The sequence below is a fragment of the Suricata suricatta genome, chromosome 6 (genome assembly GCF_006229205.1).
Source record: "Suricata suricatta isolate VVHF042 chromosome 6, meerkat_22Aug2017_6uvM2_HiC, whole genome shotgun sequence".
In the NCBI taxonomy this organism is placed as follows: domain Eukaryota; kingdom Metazoa; phylum Chordata; class Mammalia; order Carnivora; family Herpestidae; genus Suricata; species Suricata suricatta.
In genome coordinates this window covers 98,978,586-98,997,285 of record NC_043705.1, presented here as the reverse complement: position 1 = coordinate 98,997,285, position 18,700 = coordinate 98,978,586, and the positions used below count along the sequence as shown (strand labels likewise).

Genomic DNA, 18,700 nt, shown 5'->3' with positions numbered 1-18,700 from the left:
AAATCACACTACCAAAGAATGTCATCATGTACACGTTAACAGGTTAGTCTTAAGCACTATTTGACGCTGTTTGAATACCAGTGAACACAATTCTAATGCCAGTCCTTTAAGGCAGAGGTGCTCAGAACCCACGGATCAGCTTCAGGCACCCTAAACTCCTAACATTAGATGCAAATGTTTTACATGTCTTTTTCATGAGAATGAGTCATGGTTTCATACTCTCTACTCTCTAAAATGTCCTCCTGTCCCCCAAAAGGTTTGGATTATCTCTGTTGGGAAGAAGTCTTGATTTAAGTTTTTAGGACTATAAACACACCTAAACGTAGGCTGGGATCCATTAAGAGCCAACATCACCAGGTTCTATCTGATTCTAACACCCAAATCGCTTTCTTCCTGAAGACTTCTGTTTGGTGACCACAAACCAACAGCTTGAGAGAAGTATTACAAACTACAAAGGAAAAGGAAAGCTTTTACCCAGGGTGGGACAAATTTGAATCTGGACTACTCCACAAAGGATACCCACCTCTCTACATCAGACTCTGCAAAGTGGCTTTCTGTTCTATTATCTGGCACTTAATGTTGGCTTCCTATTTACTTGCAAGGCACTCTGGGCATTTAGCCTGTTCTCTTATATTAGGTGCTCAATGACCACTTTTTTAAGATGACAGAACAAGAGCAGTGATTCTTGGATATTAACATAGAGGTGAGACCACTACTGGTATTAGCAATAAAATTTCTACCACTTAAGAAACTTATTATTTTGCCCCACTGCACTCTCACATGGTGTTTTCACAGTGGAACAAAGAAAACTACCGTTCTTTTATTAGGCATACCTAAAACCATAATCATCCCAATGTCTGAGGTAAAGTTTCACAACTGTTCTTACCAACTCTATATCCACAGCTGTTATTAAACCTCACTAGATATAGTTTTTGTGTAAAATGGGGTAACACTATTTCTTACCACTAAGGATTCAGGTTAGGAGTAACTGGAAAAAGTCACCCGTTTCTTGACTAAAATTTACTTCATTTAACTAATTTGATCCTATTTTCAACTAATTTACTAGACTTAAGGAACATTTCTGTAGCCTTAATTTACAATCTCAAAGTAAGGATGATCTAGCCAATGATTTTAGAATTTTATATAAAATAAGCTGTGGAATCTGATATGTTTTCCCTCAGACATTTTTTTAAAAAAACACAAACTTCATACCTGGGTTTTTTTTTCCCTTGCCTTTCCTTCTTAAGCATATAAAATACAAGCATTAAATGTTTTTTACAAACACAGGAAGGCACTTCAGTATGTAATAAGAAGGCACCGAAAGGGGGAAAAAAGAAGCCAAGCGGGAATGATGTGTAGTGGATGATTGGCAAAAGCAGAAAAATATTTTTAAGTAAGAAAACCTTCTCAAAGAACCAGAAAGATTAAATCACGTTAAGAAGAAAAGGGGTATCAATGTACTACTCCATCTCAGTTGTCTCCCTAACATGGGCAACACTTAGTAACCAACAGTGGAGATGTTGGTTGACACCAATTTCTAGGATCACAACTATGGTTTAAATTTTTTAAAAAAATCAGACTGTAAACATATGTAACTGCAATGAATCCGTTTTGTGTATGTATGTATGTATATACAGAGACACATGTAAAATGCATTTGTAACTATGCTCAAAAGCTTGAAAACCACTAACTTACAGATACTGTAACCTCAAGAAGAATATAAAGTAGCAACAAAACTATGGCTGGCTAGGTCAATAGAGCATGTGAATCTTGATCTCAGAGTCATAAGTTCAAGCCCCATGTTGGGCATGGATTTGAAAAGAAATGCGGTCTTAAAAACCGCAAAATCTAATTTCTCAAAATCTGCAACACTCTGTGGTGTTTGAAAATGAAGATTCCTAAGCCCTTGCCACAAGACTTAATCATAAAACCCTCCCCTAGAGTGGAACACAAGATTTAAATTTTTAGCGACCACTTTTGTTTTAGCTTTTTCTAAGGTGAAGGTATTTAGGTCTCCTGTAAATGTTCAAAGGGTGACATCAGCGGAGGAAGATTTCAATTACTAAAGAGGTAGAGGGCTAATATCCCCTGGTTGAGCTTTTTCTAAAAGAACTTTTCACAAATACTTGACTAATAAACAAGACACAAAGCATCTTTCCTCTTTTCCCCATGCCGTCTTTGTGCAGCATGAAGGTATTAAGGTGTCAGTGACTCGTCCTAACCCTTACCTATTTTCAGTATTCTCTAACCACTACCCAAAAATTCTAAAAGAAAAATATTCAGGTATTATGGCTTAATTAAAAATAGCTACTGGAGGGGCTCCTGGGTGGCTCAGTCAGTTAAAGTCTGACTTCACTTCAGGTCATGATCTCATAGTTCATGACTTCAAGCCCTGCATCAGGCTCTCTGCTGTCAGCACAGAGCCTGGTTCATAGCCTCTGTTCCTCCTCCTCCCTCCCCTCTCCTCTCAAGCACACTTATGCACAAGCTGGCTCCTGCTCAGTCTCTCTCTCAAAAATAAACATTAAAAAAAAAAAAAAAAGAATAGCTCCTGGAGCTTCTGGCTGGTTCAGTCAGTAAATTGTCCAACTTTGCCTCAAGTCATGATCTCATGGCCCGTGAGTCCAAGCTCTTATATTGGGCTCTGTGCTGACAGCACAGAGCCTGGAGCCTGCTTTGGATTCTGTGTCTCCCGCTCTCTCTGCCCCTCCCCTGCTCACACTCTCTCTCTCTCTCAAAAATAAGTAAACCTTTAAGAAAAATTAAAGAAGAAAAAAAAAAAAGCTCCTGGGCACCTGGCTGGCTCAGCTGGTAGAACATGTGAGTCTGGATCTCAGGATTTTGAGTTTGAGCCTTATGTTGGTGTAGAGATTACTTAAAAAATCTTTTAAAGAAATAATAAAAATAAAAAATCTTTAAAGGGGTGTCTGGGTGGCTCAGTCAGTTAAGCGTCTGACTTCAACTCAGGTCATGACCTCGTGGTTTGTGAGCTTCAGCCCCGCATCAGGCTCTGCACTGATAGTACAGAGCCTGCTTGGGATTCTCTCTCTCCCTCTGTCCCTTCCCCACTTACACTCTCTTTCAAAATAAACTTAAAAAAATGTTTTTAATCTTTTAAAAACTTTTTAAAAAATAATAGCTTCTGAGGAAAGCCAGGTGAAGTATACTAGACACCTCTCTGAACTATCTTTGCAAATTCCTGTGAATCTATAAAACTGTTTTAAAACTAGTTATCTTCTTAATAATTTAGGAGTAATGAATGCCAAAACTGAGGGGAAAATACTGGTGAATTGTTATTTTGTATCAAGGCAAGAAGAAAAAGTATCCTCAGCTACTGTAAAGGTCAAACAAACGTAGTATAAAGTATTTAATAAGGCAAAATTCAAACTGTGACTATTATAGAAAAAAAAAGAATATTTTCTAATATTTGGGTTCCACTTTAGAGGTCTAAATTCCGTGGAGGATTCTGGCTTTGACTAAATGAAGCTCTTAATCATCCACTGAAAAATTATGGTATTTGCTTAAAATATCTAGCATTACCCATCAATTCTGAGTAAAAATTACCATTCAAATTCCCTTTTCCACAGGAACACTTCGAACAAAACAATGTTACCAACAACTCTTACCTCTTATTCTGAAAGTGTTTTTTAAATGGAGATATTTTCTTTATCTGCATTAACTTCACACCAACCTCAACCACCCCATCTCTGACCTAGGATTACACTCTTTTCCTTCCTGTTTACAACAGTTTAATAGTGCACAACTGATTCTCATTTTCTTCCTTCAAATTCTGGTTACCAAGCAGGAAATTGTTTTAAAGATATTGTACAGTAAAAATACACCAAAAACTAAGGCATTACTATTTTAGGCAAGGAAACAGGGGTCCTGAGGAATTCAACACTCAGAAAAAAAATTCAGGGGGGGTTAGCTGAGTGTTCTGGCTGAACCAGAGCTCCTTCCAATAAACAGAAAACAGAAAGAAACTTTATGAATTATCTTAAAGAATCTACAGTAGAAAAAAATTATATGCAGTTAACCACTTGAAAAATAATAATCCAGATTTATTACAACTCAAGTAGATGTTTTCAGAAATTACTTCTTCTTTAAATTAGCAACAGGTTAAATCATACAGGAGGAAACTGTAAAGCACACTTATTTTTGGTACACGTTACATCTCTGGAGATTGTCTTATGTCAAAATTTAATCTCAGGGCAAATGAAATTAATAAGCTGTACACACAGAAAATTCTACAAAATAAAAATGTATCTAAGCCCCCCCCCCAATTTAAAAATTCAAGCCTGTACACACAGTTCTGGGTATCTATCAAAAATAACTGAAAAGCAGGGTCTCAAAGAGATAATTGCACACCCATGTTCATAGCAGCCAAAACATGGAAACAACCCAAGACATGGATAAATAAAATGTGGTATGTACATACAATGGAGTATTAGCCTTGAAAGTGGAAATTCTGTCACATGTTACAACATGGGTGAACACTGACATTATGCAAGTGCAGTAAGCCAGAACAGATACCGTATGATTCACCTATTCTAAAGTGGTCAAATTCAGAGAATGGTCATGGTTGTCAGGGGCTGCGGGGAAAGGGAAATGGGAAGTTATTTAACGGGTCTATAATTTGTTTTAGATTAAACAATTAGTAGATTAAAAAGTTCTGGAGGATCTGTTTCACAACAATGTGAATATTCTTAACACTAGTTCCTGAACTATACACTTAAAAATGGTTAAGATGGCACATTATATGTGTTTTTCACAATTTTTTAAAAAATTGTAGTTATATTTGTACCTAATATAGAAGGGAAAAGTATGCTGAAAAGTAGATTTTCATGGTAGTAATGGAATGATTAGTGCAAGGAAAAGAGTCACTACATTGTGGAATTACAGGACAATACCCTGACCTGAGGAGAGTCCAAGTGACCAGCACCACTGAGGGCAAATAATGACCATGTGGCTGCAGATGTGGGACCCTGAGAATACCGCACTGCCTCTATAGCGTGAAGCTCGCGTTAGCAACCGTCAGACAAACCAATACTGAGGAACAGTCCCTGTTACATATCGCCTATATTAGATGGCAACTAAATGTAATACATGATCATTTATTTACTGGAAGAGGAAAAAAGGCTTTAAAAGACATTATTGGGAAAATTGACAAAATAATGAAATACGGGCTGCAAATTAGATAAAAATTCTGTGAATGTTTCCTAGATTTAAAAACTATATTGATCTTAAGAAATAAATGCACAAGTATTAAGAGGCAAAAGAAAATAATGTATGCAACTCAAAATAGTTCAAGAAAAAAATACATCTAAAGAATAAAGCAAACATGGCAAAATGCTAAAACATTAGTGAATCTAGATAAAGGGCTTATAAGAGTTCTCTGATATGTTTGAAGTTATTTCAAGATAAAAAGGTTTTAAAAATTAGTTTTTAGGGGCGCCTGGGTTGCTCAGTCGGTTAAGCCTCTGACTTCAGCTCAGGTCAGATCTCATGTTCATGGGTTCGAGCCCCGCGTCAGGCTCTGTGCTGACAGCTAGCTCAGAGCCTGGGGCCTGCTTCACATTCTGTACCTCCCTCTCTCTCTGACCCTCCTCTGCTCGCACTGTCTCTGTCTCTCAAAAATAAATTTTTAAAAATTTTTTAAAAATGAAAAAATATGTTTAATTTACCTCAACTCCACCAAAGCATTTAAGCAAAAAAGTACATAAAAAAGAAAATTTGGAGGCACCTGGCTGGCTCAGTCAGTAGAGCATGCAACTCTTGATCTCAAGGTCATAAAGCGGAGCCTACTTAAGAAAAGATAACTTATCCTACTTAAGCAGAAATGCCAGCAAATGCACTTCAAGTACCACTAAGCACAAAATCTATATTGAGATACAACCATGCTAATTATTCAGAGTATAAAGCTAGGTGCCAGCCACAGAACCCAACTTCAGCAGGCAAGACCAGAACGTAACACTCATTGCCAAAAGAGACTATTAGACACAAGGGAAGAAATCACTGTGGATTAGTGTTCAGGCAATGAGCTTTACAAGAAATGGACTAAATCTTGAAGGGCCCAGGAAGATCTACTGAAGAGTGAAATAGGAGTGGTAAAAAGAGATTACACATTTGTGAATGCTGGTAACCAATTTAAATTTGTTTTAAAAAGTAAACACTGGGGCGACTAGGTGGCTCAGTTGGTTACTTCAGCTCACGTCACGATCTCACAGCTGGTGGGTCTGAGCCCCAGGTTAGGCTCTGGGTTGACAGCTCAGAGCCTGGAGCCTGCTTCAGATTCTGTGTCTCCATCTCTCTCTCTCTCTCTCTGGGCCCCTCCCCTACTTGTTCTCTCTCTCAAAAATAAAATTTAGAAAAGAAAAAGAAAGAAAAATGAGTGAGCAGGTGTTCCAAAAAAATCCGATGACCAAATGCAGCATTAGGAGTCACCACACAGGGGCGCCTGGGTGGTTCAGTCGGTTAAGCATCTGACTTCGGCTCAAATCAGATCTGATCTCAGGGTCCATGGGTTCGAGCCCCACATCGGGCTCTGTGCTGTGCTGACAGCTAGCTCAGAGCCTGGAGCCTGTCTTCAGATTCTGTGTCACCCTCTCTCTTTGACCCTCTCCTGCTCACATGGTCTCGCTGTCTCTTTCTCTTTCTCTCTCTCAAAAATAAAACATTAAAAAAAGAAAGAATTCCAAAGCTTAAACAAGCAATAACAAAGATAATCCATTTGGCAGAAAGAGAAGGCATATTGGAAAGTGTATGAGGCACTGCTATGAAAGTTCAGTGAGAGGACAGTGAATGGAGAATACTAGTTCTTAAGACCAAGAAAGGGGCACCTGGATGGCTCAGTCTGTTAAGCCTCTGACTTTGGCTCAGGTCATGATCTTGAGGTTCCTGAGTTCCAGCCCTAAGTTGGGCTTTCTGCTATAATCACAGAGCCTGCTTTAGGTCCTCTCTCTCTCTCTCTCTCTCTCTCTCTCTGTCTCTCCCCTTCCCCTCCTGTGCTCTCTCTCAAAAATAAACACTTTTTTAAAATCACCCCCCACCCCCAAAAGACATGACCAATGAAGGCTTCTGATCATACAGTGATGGGATCAGAAGTGTCTCCATCACTGTGATAAAACTTAAGCTCAGGGACACCTGGGTTACTAAGTCAGTTAAGTGACCAACTGTTGGTTTCAGCTCTGGTCATGATGTCTGTCACAGGACCCAAGTCCAGCTCTCACTCTCTCTCTCCCCCACCTCTGCCCTTCCCCCTCTTTGTGTTCTCTCTGAAAATAAACAAATTTAAAAAAAATAAAAATAGACTCAGCTCTGCTGAGAAACATACCACACTGTATATTATGCAAATATCTCTTACATATTTCATTCCCCAGTAAAATATGTCATTCTTCTTTATTAAAAGGGGAAAGTTATACGTCACAGATATTTATTATCTGAAGCTTCTACGACCCTTTTAAGGTGTTTTAAAGATAAAGATTACACTGCAATATAACAGAATTTAGTGTCTAGTCAAGCAAACCCAGATTACTTAATTGGGCCACTTAGTTAATACATGTAGCACTTACTATGTGCTAAGAACTATTTTAATGTATACTTATTCACATTGATTGATGTAATCACCACAACCCTGTTAGTGAAGTGGTGGACATATCCCCACGTTAGACAGAGGGTTAATGGTCTCCCCAAGATGACAGGGCTGGTACTTCACAGAGCGAGGAGATGAACCCAGCAGTTAACCAAGTTGGGTTCTTCCCTGCTGCTGCTGCTCCATTTCATCAAGTTTCCTATCCTCTCTCTTCCACCTCCACTTCCCCACTAAGGGACTGGAGGGGCGGACATGCTCTCCTCAGAACCCCATGGAGACAGACAGGCTTCATGGTTCAGAAGTTTCCTGGGTTTTGAGACAATAAGCAGCCTATCATCAAGCATATTAACACTTCAGCAATGAAATGAAAGAATATTCACACTAAATGGAATAAATGTAAAGGTTTGATAGATAAACAGATAAAACAGTCACCAAAAAAGTAACAAAAAAAAGTTCAGTTTTCAGAGTTTTTTGGATACTGGAATTGCAGTTGAGTAACTTCAAAGAACTGTCATCTAGATTAATTAAGAATATGCATAATTACTCACCTTAGGGCCTAGAACATAATAAGTAGGCACAATATATGGTTAACTATTAAAGTTAAAATGTATTCAAGTTTATTAACTATAAGCGAATATGGATAGTGTTTTTAATTAAAAACTACACGTATTACGAGAGCAATCTGCAAGGACTATGGGTGCCCAGAAGGGCAAGGAGACAGGGAGGATGACTTTAGCAATATAAAAACAAAACATGCACCAATTCTGAACTAGATTACCAGGAAATATCTTTTTTTTTTTTACTTTTTTTTAATGTTTACTTATTTTTGAGAGAGATAGAGACAGAACAGAGCGTGAGTAGGGGAGGGGCAGAAAGAGAGGGAGACACAGAATCTGAAGCAGGCTCCGGGCTGACAGGGCTCAAACTCACAGACCTCGAGATAATGACCTGAGCCTAGGTCGGTGGTCACTTAACCAATCGAGCCACCCAGGCACCCCGAGGAAATATCTTTTAAAATTAACTGGTAGGGAGGGAGGCTGCATAAAAGTTTTAAAATAACATCTAACTAAAAGAATGTACTCAATCTTTGAAAAGTCTAGTCAATCCTCTTATAAAATCATGGATAACTTTTGGAGGGGTCAGAGGATTAAACACTAATAATTTTGATTTTAAGCTCCTGATCAAGTACCTTCAACCAATCCTCTAAAAACCTGCCTGGATAACTAGGTTTAGAAATAAAAATGGAAACAACTTAGATAAACACTTAGGTCTTTTATTTTTTTCAATGTTTATTTTTGAGAGGGAGAGTGGAAGCAGGAAAGGGGCAGAAAGAGGGAGATACAGAATCCCAAGCAGGCTCCAGGCTCTGAGCTGGAGGGCTCAGCACAAGGCCTGACTTGGGGCTCAAACCCACAAACCTCACGAGCTTATGACCTGAGCTGAAGTCGGATGCTAAACTGACTGAGCCACCCAGACGCCCCTATGTTTCAGTCTTTTTAAAAGTAAAAATAGTAACAACATCTGTACGGTAGTCAAATTACTTAACTCCTTAATAGTAAACTCTTTTATTTTTTTAAGTGTTTACTTTTGAGAGAGCATGCGCAAGCTGGGGAGCGAGGAGGGCACAGAAGAGTCAAGGCAGGCTCTGGACTGCAGGCAGGGAGCCCAGTGAGAGGCTGGGGACTCCACAACCATGAGTGGAACCTGGACGCTCAACACCAGTCAAGAGCAGACACATCTTGACGTCACTCTTATACATCACTTAGAACAACACAGTTGACATTTTCCCAAGAAAATGAACACTGGTATAAAAGGATCCTTTACGTTAATGTAAACACTCATCAGTTTGCAAATTCTTGAACAGAATTCCCTTGGTCCTGGCTCTAAAATATCAGGAGGAGTTTTATGTTTCCATTATGAATTCTAAGTACTTTTGATATTTCTTTTGTATTAGGTCTAATGGGATCCACCACATCCACCACAGGGAGGCCTAATTATTTCTCAACAGACTTTTTTTTTTTTTTTTTTTTTTTTTTTTTACCAAAAACAGGCCATTTACCAACTTACAGTATTTTAGTCTTTAAATTATTTACCAAATAAGCTATTCAGCAGGTGGCAAAACATCCCAGGACCATATATGAAGAAACCCTATTTCCAAAAATGCCCAAAGTATTCACTAAATTGAAGAGCAATTCACTTTTTTTTTTTTAAGAGAGATACAGCGAGCTGGGGAGAGGGGCAGAAGGAATGAGAGAGAGATCATTTCAAGCAGGCTCCATGCTGAGTGCACAGCCTGATATGAGGCACTCGACACAACCCCAGGATCACAACCCCAGGCAAAACCAAGAGTCAAAGACTCAACCAACTAAGCCACCCAGGCGCCCCAAGCAATCCAATATTCTATGTTTACTCATTTGTCAGAGAGAGTGCACACACGTGTGTGTGAGTACACACACACACACACACACACACACACACACACACACGCAGAAGGGTAGAGCAAGAGGGAGAGAGAATCCCAAGCAGGCTCTGCGCTGTCAGCACAGAGCCCAACACGGGATTCAAACTCATGAACCCCAAAATCTGTGACTGGAGCCTCAATCAAGAGTTGAAAGCTTAACTGACTGAGCCACCTAGGCACCACCCTGGCCCCCCCCCAGTAATTCCTGGGGGTTTTGTTTGTTTGTTTGTTTGTTTTTTGAAGAGAGAGAGAGACAGCATGAGCAGGGGAGGGTCAGAGAGAGAGGGAGATACAGAATCTGAAGACAAGCTCCAGGCTCTGAGCTAGCTGCCAGCACAGAGCCCGAGGCGGGGCTCGAACCTCGAACTCACGAATTGTGAGATCATGACCTGAGCCGAAGTCGGACGCTTTAACTGACTGAGCCACCCAGGCGCCCCAGCAATTCCTATTTTAAAAGCAAGCAACTATTGCCAGGTTGAGAAGAATAAACAATCTATCATTTCTACCCACCCCAAAATTATAAGCTTAATGGTAATGGTAAAACCAGTGAAGTATATTAGATTTAGAACAGGATTGCTTTCCAATCTTAGAGAAATGCATATTGTTCAAAAAGGGCATCTGTAAACTACCTAATATCTGCTGCTTAGAATTTCAGGCAATCTACTTAATCTCTCTGAGCTTTAGTGTCACCATCTGTGAAATGGAGATCGGTGGAATTCACTTCACTGGATTTTCCAGAGAGTACACTGAAAACAATGTATACAAAGTCCTTAGAGAGGGCCTAGTTTAAGAGCAGGAAATACATAGTTATTCTGTTAGTTACAGAAAGTAAAGACTGGCAACCTTCCTAGAAGATGGGAATATGCAGAAAGTGAAATAAAATATTTTGGAGGTATTCAGTTTTAATAGGCTAAAATCCACTATTCTGTTGTAAGGTGACTATATAAAACTGGCCCACGGAAAAAAAGATGAAAGTTATAGACTATTAAATTTCTAGTGGGTAACCATATTTAGGAAACCTATTTGCAAGTCTAATTACTAGTTCTATAATAAGGATCTGGATCTGCCACCCAAGTGGCCTATCCATTCCCACATGTACTGCTTATTTTATAATTATATCCAATCAAAATTAGCCAGTAACTTTTAAAACAGGTTTAACAAATTTATGGTCCTACTATTTTGGCACAACCACTCCCTAAATACTAGTTATCTCCAAGTATGGTACAAGAATCACCTGCATCAGAATCATCTTGGTGAAAACTGCAAATTGGAGCTTAAGCACATTTGTGTGGAGGACCATTGCCCAAAGTGTTTAGCAAAAACATTCTGTTAAATCCACCCAAAGTGTAACTTAACCTCCACTTACTCTCTTCCAAGATCAGACACTAGAGCAAGCTCTGTTCTGCTGGTGATGTATTGAATTAATCTGGAAATTTAGGCAGAACAGGGCCAATAAATATCAAGAAATAAGGATGTACTTCACAGGCACAAATAACTACTAAGAACATCTCTCCTTTTTGTTTTTTTAATCAATGTACTATTAACTCAGACAAAACAGAGAAGATGAGCATACTACACAAACTCTTCAATAGCTCCTCACAGAAAAACAGATCTTAGGAAGATTAAGCCTGTTTTCATCAAGAACTTTGCTTTAAAACAGTAGTGAGATATGGTCTGTCTTACATATAAAAAGCTGAAAATTAACCTCGTTAGAAACCCCAAGTCCAATAAAATATGCCTGGCATAGTTTGTGTTTACATCTAGTTTATCTAATTTACAAAATTGAGCTTTAAAATCTGTTTTTAATAGCATGATGTTACAAAATTCTTTACACTCAAACTCGGTGTTTAATGTCCAACCATTCATCACCTCTTAAAAAGAAAATCCTTAAAGAAAAAAAGAAAGAAAGAAACTCCTTGCAGCCCAACAAACCATGAAGAGTGCGCTCTACATACAACATATGTATCTAGTACTGGAGGTCCTAAAACCGTCTGGGTCAAAGTGGTATCTTAAGATGGGAACCTTTTATCCACACCTTGGGATATAAGCAGTATAATCACACACAAAAAATGTTTTAAATATGTACAACTCAACACAAGCATTCAAGCATACTACTTGAGGACCTAAATTCTCAACCTGGATGCTTAGTATAAGCTACTAATACCACTACTCACTGCTTCACCAGAATGGCTGTATATTTTTCCCACCAAAAGTAGAGCTATTGCACCATACGTTTCATGGTCTCTGTAAAGAAAGAAAATCATTGTCTTGGTTTATATTTCCTTAAAAAAAAAACAAATAAATTTTCTACAAATTGTTTTAAAAACTTAGTAAAATCTGGTTTCTTAAAGAAATCACCTCAATTCTTTTTAATGCAACAGTACCCCCATAGACACACACAAGTCAATATTTGTCAAAGGTCAAGTCTAAAATGTAACTAGCTGCAACTCTTAATAAGCATGTACCACAAAATTAAAATCCACAGGGTTTTTAATGCATAAACATTTACTTCATGACTCCTTAATTCATATCAGATCAAATAAAATAGAACTCAGAGAGATTTTTCAGGATTTCAGAGTGGCTTTAGAACTACTTTCCAAGAGGTGGAGAACAGTAATAAACAATTTACATGATCCCTCTGTGTAGTTAGAAACCACAGGTCCCAGTAAACACTGCTCCTGCAGGTTGGGTTTGAGAAGGCCGAAACTACCTTTTCAGAAACTGGGGCTACAGGCCTTCACCCTGTGCAGAGAATCCTGACTGGTTAAATCTTTCTGTCCTTGGAATTACTAAAGTGGGAAGAATGTTTAAGGGATAGGTCTCCCGGGTGCAGGCAGGCACGTGATCTCAGTATGGTTTCTGCTGACCCCAGCCAGGGAAGAGAGGCTTTCAAGAGAGGCCCTCAGAGACTGCAGGTGTTGCACCTTCAGTGTGCTCCTGAAGGAAAAGAACTATTTTTAAGAATTATGGAAATTCATCCATTAGGATGCAACTGGAGAAAAATTCAGAATCGGAAAGTTCTGCCAAAGCCTATGGTTTAACAAATAAACTGCAAGGGAATAAATATAACGGCAAGAAAACTACCAAAGAAAAACTTATGAAACTCATCAACCAATTGCAAAGCATAAACTTTATTTGGATCCTAATTTGAACAAAACTTAGATGTTGATTGAGGTGTTAATTTTGAGATGCACTGTGAAATTTTTACACTGACTGGCCAAAGGAGAACAGAAAGGAACTATTATTTGAGCTGTACAGTAGTACAATTGTGGTTTTAAAGCCCTTATCTTTTCAGAGATCTATATCGAAATTCTTATGGTGAAGAAACAGGTTTAGAATTTGCTTCCGAATAATCCAGTGAAGGTTGGCATATGATGAAACAAGTGTGACTTGATAAATGTCATATAATTGATAAATGTCAAAGCAAGAATGATACATACATGGAGGTTCATTTCCCATAATCAAATATAAAACAAAAGTATGGTACAACCACTGATTTATTATTCTAAAATATTAAAAGACAGTTTAGCAACCTGAAGGAATGCTTATTATATAATGCTTAATGCTAAGTGAAACAAATGTACTTATGTCAAAATTTCAAAAGCTTAAGGTTAAGGAAGAAAAGGGAATAAGAAAACCAAACTGAATTTGTGGGTTAGTTGACTATTTTTATCTGCTAGTATTAGATTACTGTCATTACATATTACTAATGAATTCAGAAGTAGGCATGTAATTTAAACTATCTAAGAGAGCTGGGTATAAAACAGTGCAGGAGCCTAGCATAAACTAAAGAATGCCTTAAAGGGTATTTAGTTTCAAATAAATCCTAAACTACATAAAAGTAGTTTTTAACCAGATATTCAAGTATCTTCATTTTTAGGGTGACTGTATCATTTAAATAGTAACCAAAGCAAGCTACTTTGAAGACATGAGGAGGAAGTATCAATCAAACTAGGGCAGTAACAAGAAAACTAGACCCCCTGGTCACCCTATTCGTTTTACAAATATATAAACTGAGGCATGAAGTTTGCTTGCTTGTTTGGGTTTGTGAAATGCCTAAAGTCAAAATGAATTAGCCTCATAAACTACAGACTGGAGCCCAAAGAGGCATCGAGATTTGCCAAAAGTTACAGTGTTAACTGGAGAGCCTGGCACCAGAAGTCAGACCCCAACTACTCTGACACTCTGTACAGATCAATCTACAATTAGTGGTACTACCACTTTCTTTCCATTTTTTTTTTAATTATATGTGTTCTTTTCCTTTTCTCCACCAAAAGATTCTCAAAAATGTGTTCTTCAATCAAATAATTAAAAATAAGACAAAAAAATAGTACAATGAGAGGAGGGTGAAGAAAGTTAAGTGATTACAAAAGCAGACTCCCGATCAATCCATATATGAAAAGCTGTACACTAGGATTGAATACTTTTTTCTACACAGTGAACAACTCTTCCAACTTTAAGACATTTCTGTACCATTGATAATGTCAGAATAAAATAATCAAAAAAAGCATCAACTGGCCCTCTTAAAAGACTGAAGAAAACCATACACGTACATTGAGGTACTTAGGAGTCTCCCAAATGTAATTCTTTCCTGACTATCTCCTCAAACAAGCAAGAACCAAGACTTCAGAGACTGCTTTGTGTTCTGCAATGTACAACTAAGGAAGTGGAGAATCTGCAGAGCAGAAGGTCTCATGGCTATTACCTGACTGAAGAATCTGCTTGGATAGAACATGCATCTCCTCGGTTTTACCTAACTACTGATACTATGTAGCATCTACTGATACTATCTAACTACTATGATACACTGTGTCATATAACTACTGAAATCAAGATAGGCACTAAATTTCAGAAATGTACAATTCTTTACTTACTGTTTAAAATTTGCTAGCCCAACTTTCTAATATGAAAGTAGAAAAAGTATAGGCTTTAGAATCAGATCAACCTACACTTGCCATTTAAAAGCTTTGTCATTTAAAAGCTCAGTGACTGGCCAAATTAAATGAACTTCAATATCCTCCTATGTAAATGAAAAATACCACCGGAGTTATAAAGACTAAAGCAAGTGGTACAATGCCTGGTACGTAATAAGCACTCGGTAGGATGCGCTTGTTATTGTACCTAAAGGTTTATTTAAACGGCCAATTCAAATAAGATAAAAACCCTTTTTTAAGCAGCTGATTACTATAGTCATGGTAGAATCTGTGAAGAGTATCTCCTGGATCATCAGTTAACCCCAAAACTGCACATGCAAGTATGCAATCAAGGTAAAGCACATGTTACAAAACGTCCGGGCAGATCCATTTTTCCAAATTATGTTATGAAAAAGAGATACCCAACTAATCAATCATTTGTCCAATAATAAATCCTCCAAGTGCTAAGTTTTAAAAGCTCTGTAAGTTCTTTCCTCACCAATTCCACTCCCATATATAAGCTTCCAGAAGGCAGGGACTGTATCTCATAACATTCAAAACACTAAGAGGTGCCTCACACACAGATGTGCTCAAGAAATATTTGTTCAGTGAAAAGTTGATATGGTTTCCTTAATGACCTTTAAAAAAAACTTTGACAGAATTCTTTCACTTTAAAACATTAAAATGCAAAAGTTGATAATAAAAATACCTCTCTCAAGCAAAGAAATTATAAGAAGCATGGTTAGCGAAGTAGATCTCAAATAACAAATTGCAATTTCCTATCAAAGAAAATTTTTTAAAATAAAATAAAACACCAACACAATGAGCACCTCAACAGAGGAAAGCACTATCCATTCCATTGTCAGGAACAACTTACCTTTTTGCACCTTCCTTTTGCAGATTTGAAATCCAGATTCTCACACAATCACTGGCCTTCACTTCTGTTTGATTCAATAGCATACACACTACTGAGTCTCTCTCCTTCACTATTAAATACATGAGTAGAAAGCACACTAGTCTTATTCTGCTTTCTAACTATGAAAACAAAAGTGCAAAAGTCCTAATCCAAAATGCTCAAAAAAAAACCAAGAAAAAAAAAAACCAAAAAAAAAAAAAAATTAAACAGTGTACAGAAGTAATTATAATGGCTCCCATCTTCCCCTCCTGCCCACACACCCTACTTAAACGTGTATTTTTTTTTTTTTACAAGTGCCTTCAGTATATATTTTAAGTGTTTTTTTTTTTCTCCCAAACGGGAAAAGGACTCTGATGTCTTGTTGGGAGGACAAGAAATTAAAAACAAAACATATTAAAGTAAGCCATTTCCAAACAGGTGAGATACCCATCAGAGTGTGTGCTGTTGCAGGAAACAGAATGGAGAGCCGTGAATGGGAGTCTCTGCACTTCATATCTGCAAAAGAAGAGAATAAAAATATTAACGTAACTCTAGACTTAGAATACCTTCTTTACCTGTTTAAAGCAATGCCCTTAAACATTTTAAATGCACTAAGACAAAGGCTTGTGGGTGAATTCAACCTTCTTGCCCTTAATACATAAATGTATATATCTACAGTATTAGAAGTCAATATTTGAACACTTTTATACCACACCATCTTGATATTACAGGGTTTAAAAAATCTCTCTCTTCTTTAGGCTTTTCTTAAAGCCATCATTTTCATTAGCCAAAAGTGCTTCCCTATTGCACAGTTATCTAGGAAGAATTAGTTCTAACAGTAAGAAAAAGTCTGGAGGTTCTTTTCTAACAAATACCCTTCCCTCTATAAGGAGTGGCAGTTAACCTACTGGGAACCCCAATGCACACACCCCTTTCTCCAACCTCGTTAAAGATTAAGTGCCCCACGAGCAAAGTCGTCCCCCCTCCCTGCCTCCGACCCAGCACCGGGATCGCCGCAAAACTCCTTCCCTATTTCGCGTTCACCCACCAGCCCCCACGGTGGGTAACGCCAGGGCCAGGTCACGGACAGAGCCCAGGTGTGAGGGGTGAGCTCCACAAGCCCGTCAGGCACCCGCGCCCCCCACCTGGTATCACACCTGCCCCTGCAGGCGCCCCCCTGGGGCAGGGCCGCCCTCTCCCGGCCACGCGCGGATGCCCTACTCGGAGGGTGCGCCCCGCGCCGCACGGGACCCGAGTGCGTGCAGGCGGCGGGAGCCGGGGATCGTCCCGGCTCCCTCCCTCCCTAGGGACCAAGAGGGCCCGGGGTCGTGCTGGGGCGGGCGCGGTACCTTTTGGACAGATCCATGAGGACTCCGGAGAAGAGCTTCTCCCCTAGACGGAACGACACGACGAGCGCGTCCTCAATGATGTGGTCCAGCGTGACCCGCACCTCCGAGCCGGGAATCAGCTGCGACACCGCGGAGTCCCCGCCCGCCGGCGGCACGAGCGCCGGGGCTGCGGGCTGGGGCAGCGGCGGTTCCTGGCGCTCCTCGGGAGCGGGAGGCTGCTCCGGCTGCGGTGCAGGGGAAGGTGGAAGCTCGGGCCCTCCCTGAGGCGCAGCTGCCGCCAGCTCCGCCACCCGAGCGGGGAGCTTCTCCTCAGCCACCAGCTCCGGCCCCGCCGCCTCCGGGCTGCGGGCGAGCTCCCCCGGCGGCGGCGGTGGCGGCGGGAGCGGCGGCTCGTCGGCCTGAGGAGAAGACGGTTGCCCATCGGCCTCTCCGTCCGGCACAGATGCTTCAGTCGCCGTGACCGGGAGGGGGTCAGTGCCGGCCTCGCTGCCGGGGATGGGCTCCATCTCCGGCTCGGCCTCGCCGGCGCCCCCCTCCCCGGGGGACGCTGCAGTCGCTGCCGCCTCTGCAGCCACGGCCGCCATTTTCTTCCTGGCTTCTCCCTCCTCCAGCTCGGGCTGCAACGGCAGCAGCAGCGCTGCTTGGTTCCCTGGGCCTTCCCCTCCCTCCCTTGAACAGTTTCGTCCCGCCCTTTCCCTGATGCTCGTTATTGGCACCGCGCCATTGGTTGCGCCCTACACCCCTCCCGCACTTAGGATACTCCATTGGCCAGATGCGAACGTCTATCACCCAGTCAGTCCCACCCCCCCATGCAGAGTAGGAACTTCTCATTGGCCGGATGAGTTGTCAAATGTTGAATCTTAGAGGAGGAGTGAGGGGACGAGGGAAGTCACAAAAGCTGAGACACATACTTGTCGCCTCTTTCTATTGGCTGGAACAGGAAATAAAGCTTTATGGTTGGCCTACGCTCTTGCCCATTATCAGTCAGGTTTTCAGAGGTGGGATAAAAGAGAGAATCACGTGGCGTGCCAGTTCTTTCAAAGGCGACCGAAGGGAGGAGTAAGGAGAGAATGCGGGAGGGGAACAGCTTCCCAAGAGTCCCTGCGCGGAGGTCCTTAGAATAAATGTTATTTCTAGGCGCGGACCTGTTTGCGGCCGCGTGTAGGCACGACAAGCTTCTTTGGAAGGCCATTTAAGTTTGAAAATAATTCCTCAAACACGTTTTGAGCTCCTACGGGATTAGGTAACGTGCTAGGTGCTGGAGATAGAACTATGTGCAAGACAGTCTACATAACCTCGTGACAGACACTCCAGCCCACACACAAGAGTGTTTTCCTTTACTTCTCTCCACTTTCTAGGAACAATGCACCTACTTATTTCAAAGTAGGAAAACGCCTAAGGAAAAGAGGAAGGACACCATGCATAGTATATTCAGCTGATGAGTGTTCCAAAGAGCAGTCCCACGCCATTAGGGGCTTACATGTGACGTCT

The 18,700-nt window shown here is 40.3% G+C and overlaps 1 protein-coding gene across 10 annotated transcripts in view; it reads right to left on the bottom strand.

Annotated features, from left to right (window-relative positions):
* The window catches only part of PWWP2A (PWWP domain containing 2A), a 46,022-nt gene extending 28,165 nt beyond the window's left edge, over positions 1-17,857 (bottom strand). For 3 of the 10 annotated variants that reach the window (XR_003910210.1, XM_029942921.1, XM_029942922.1), the window contains exon 1: positions 17,210-17,855. Coding sequence is in view for 8 of the 10 variants with exons in the window: in XM_029942921.1 (XP_029798781.1) it covers positions 17,210-17,793 (584 nt within the window). In the remaining 2 variants the exon portion in view is untranslated. Of the gene's footprint in view, positions 1-12,226; positions 12,297-15,842; positions 16,241-17,209 lie in introns of those variants that run through there. The other 7 variants (XM_029942923.1, XM_029942918.1, XM_029942925.1 and 4 more) reach the window with 5 other exon arrangements.
* Between the last annotated feature and the right edge of the window lie 843 nt (positions 17,858-18,700).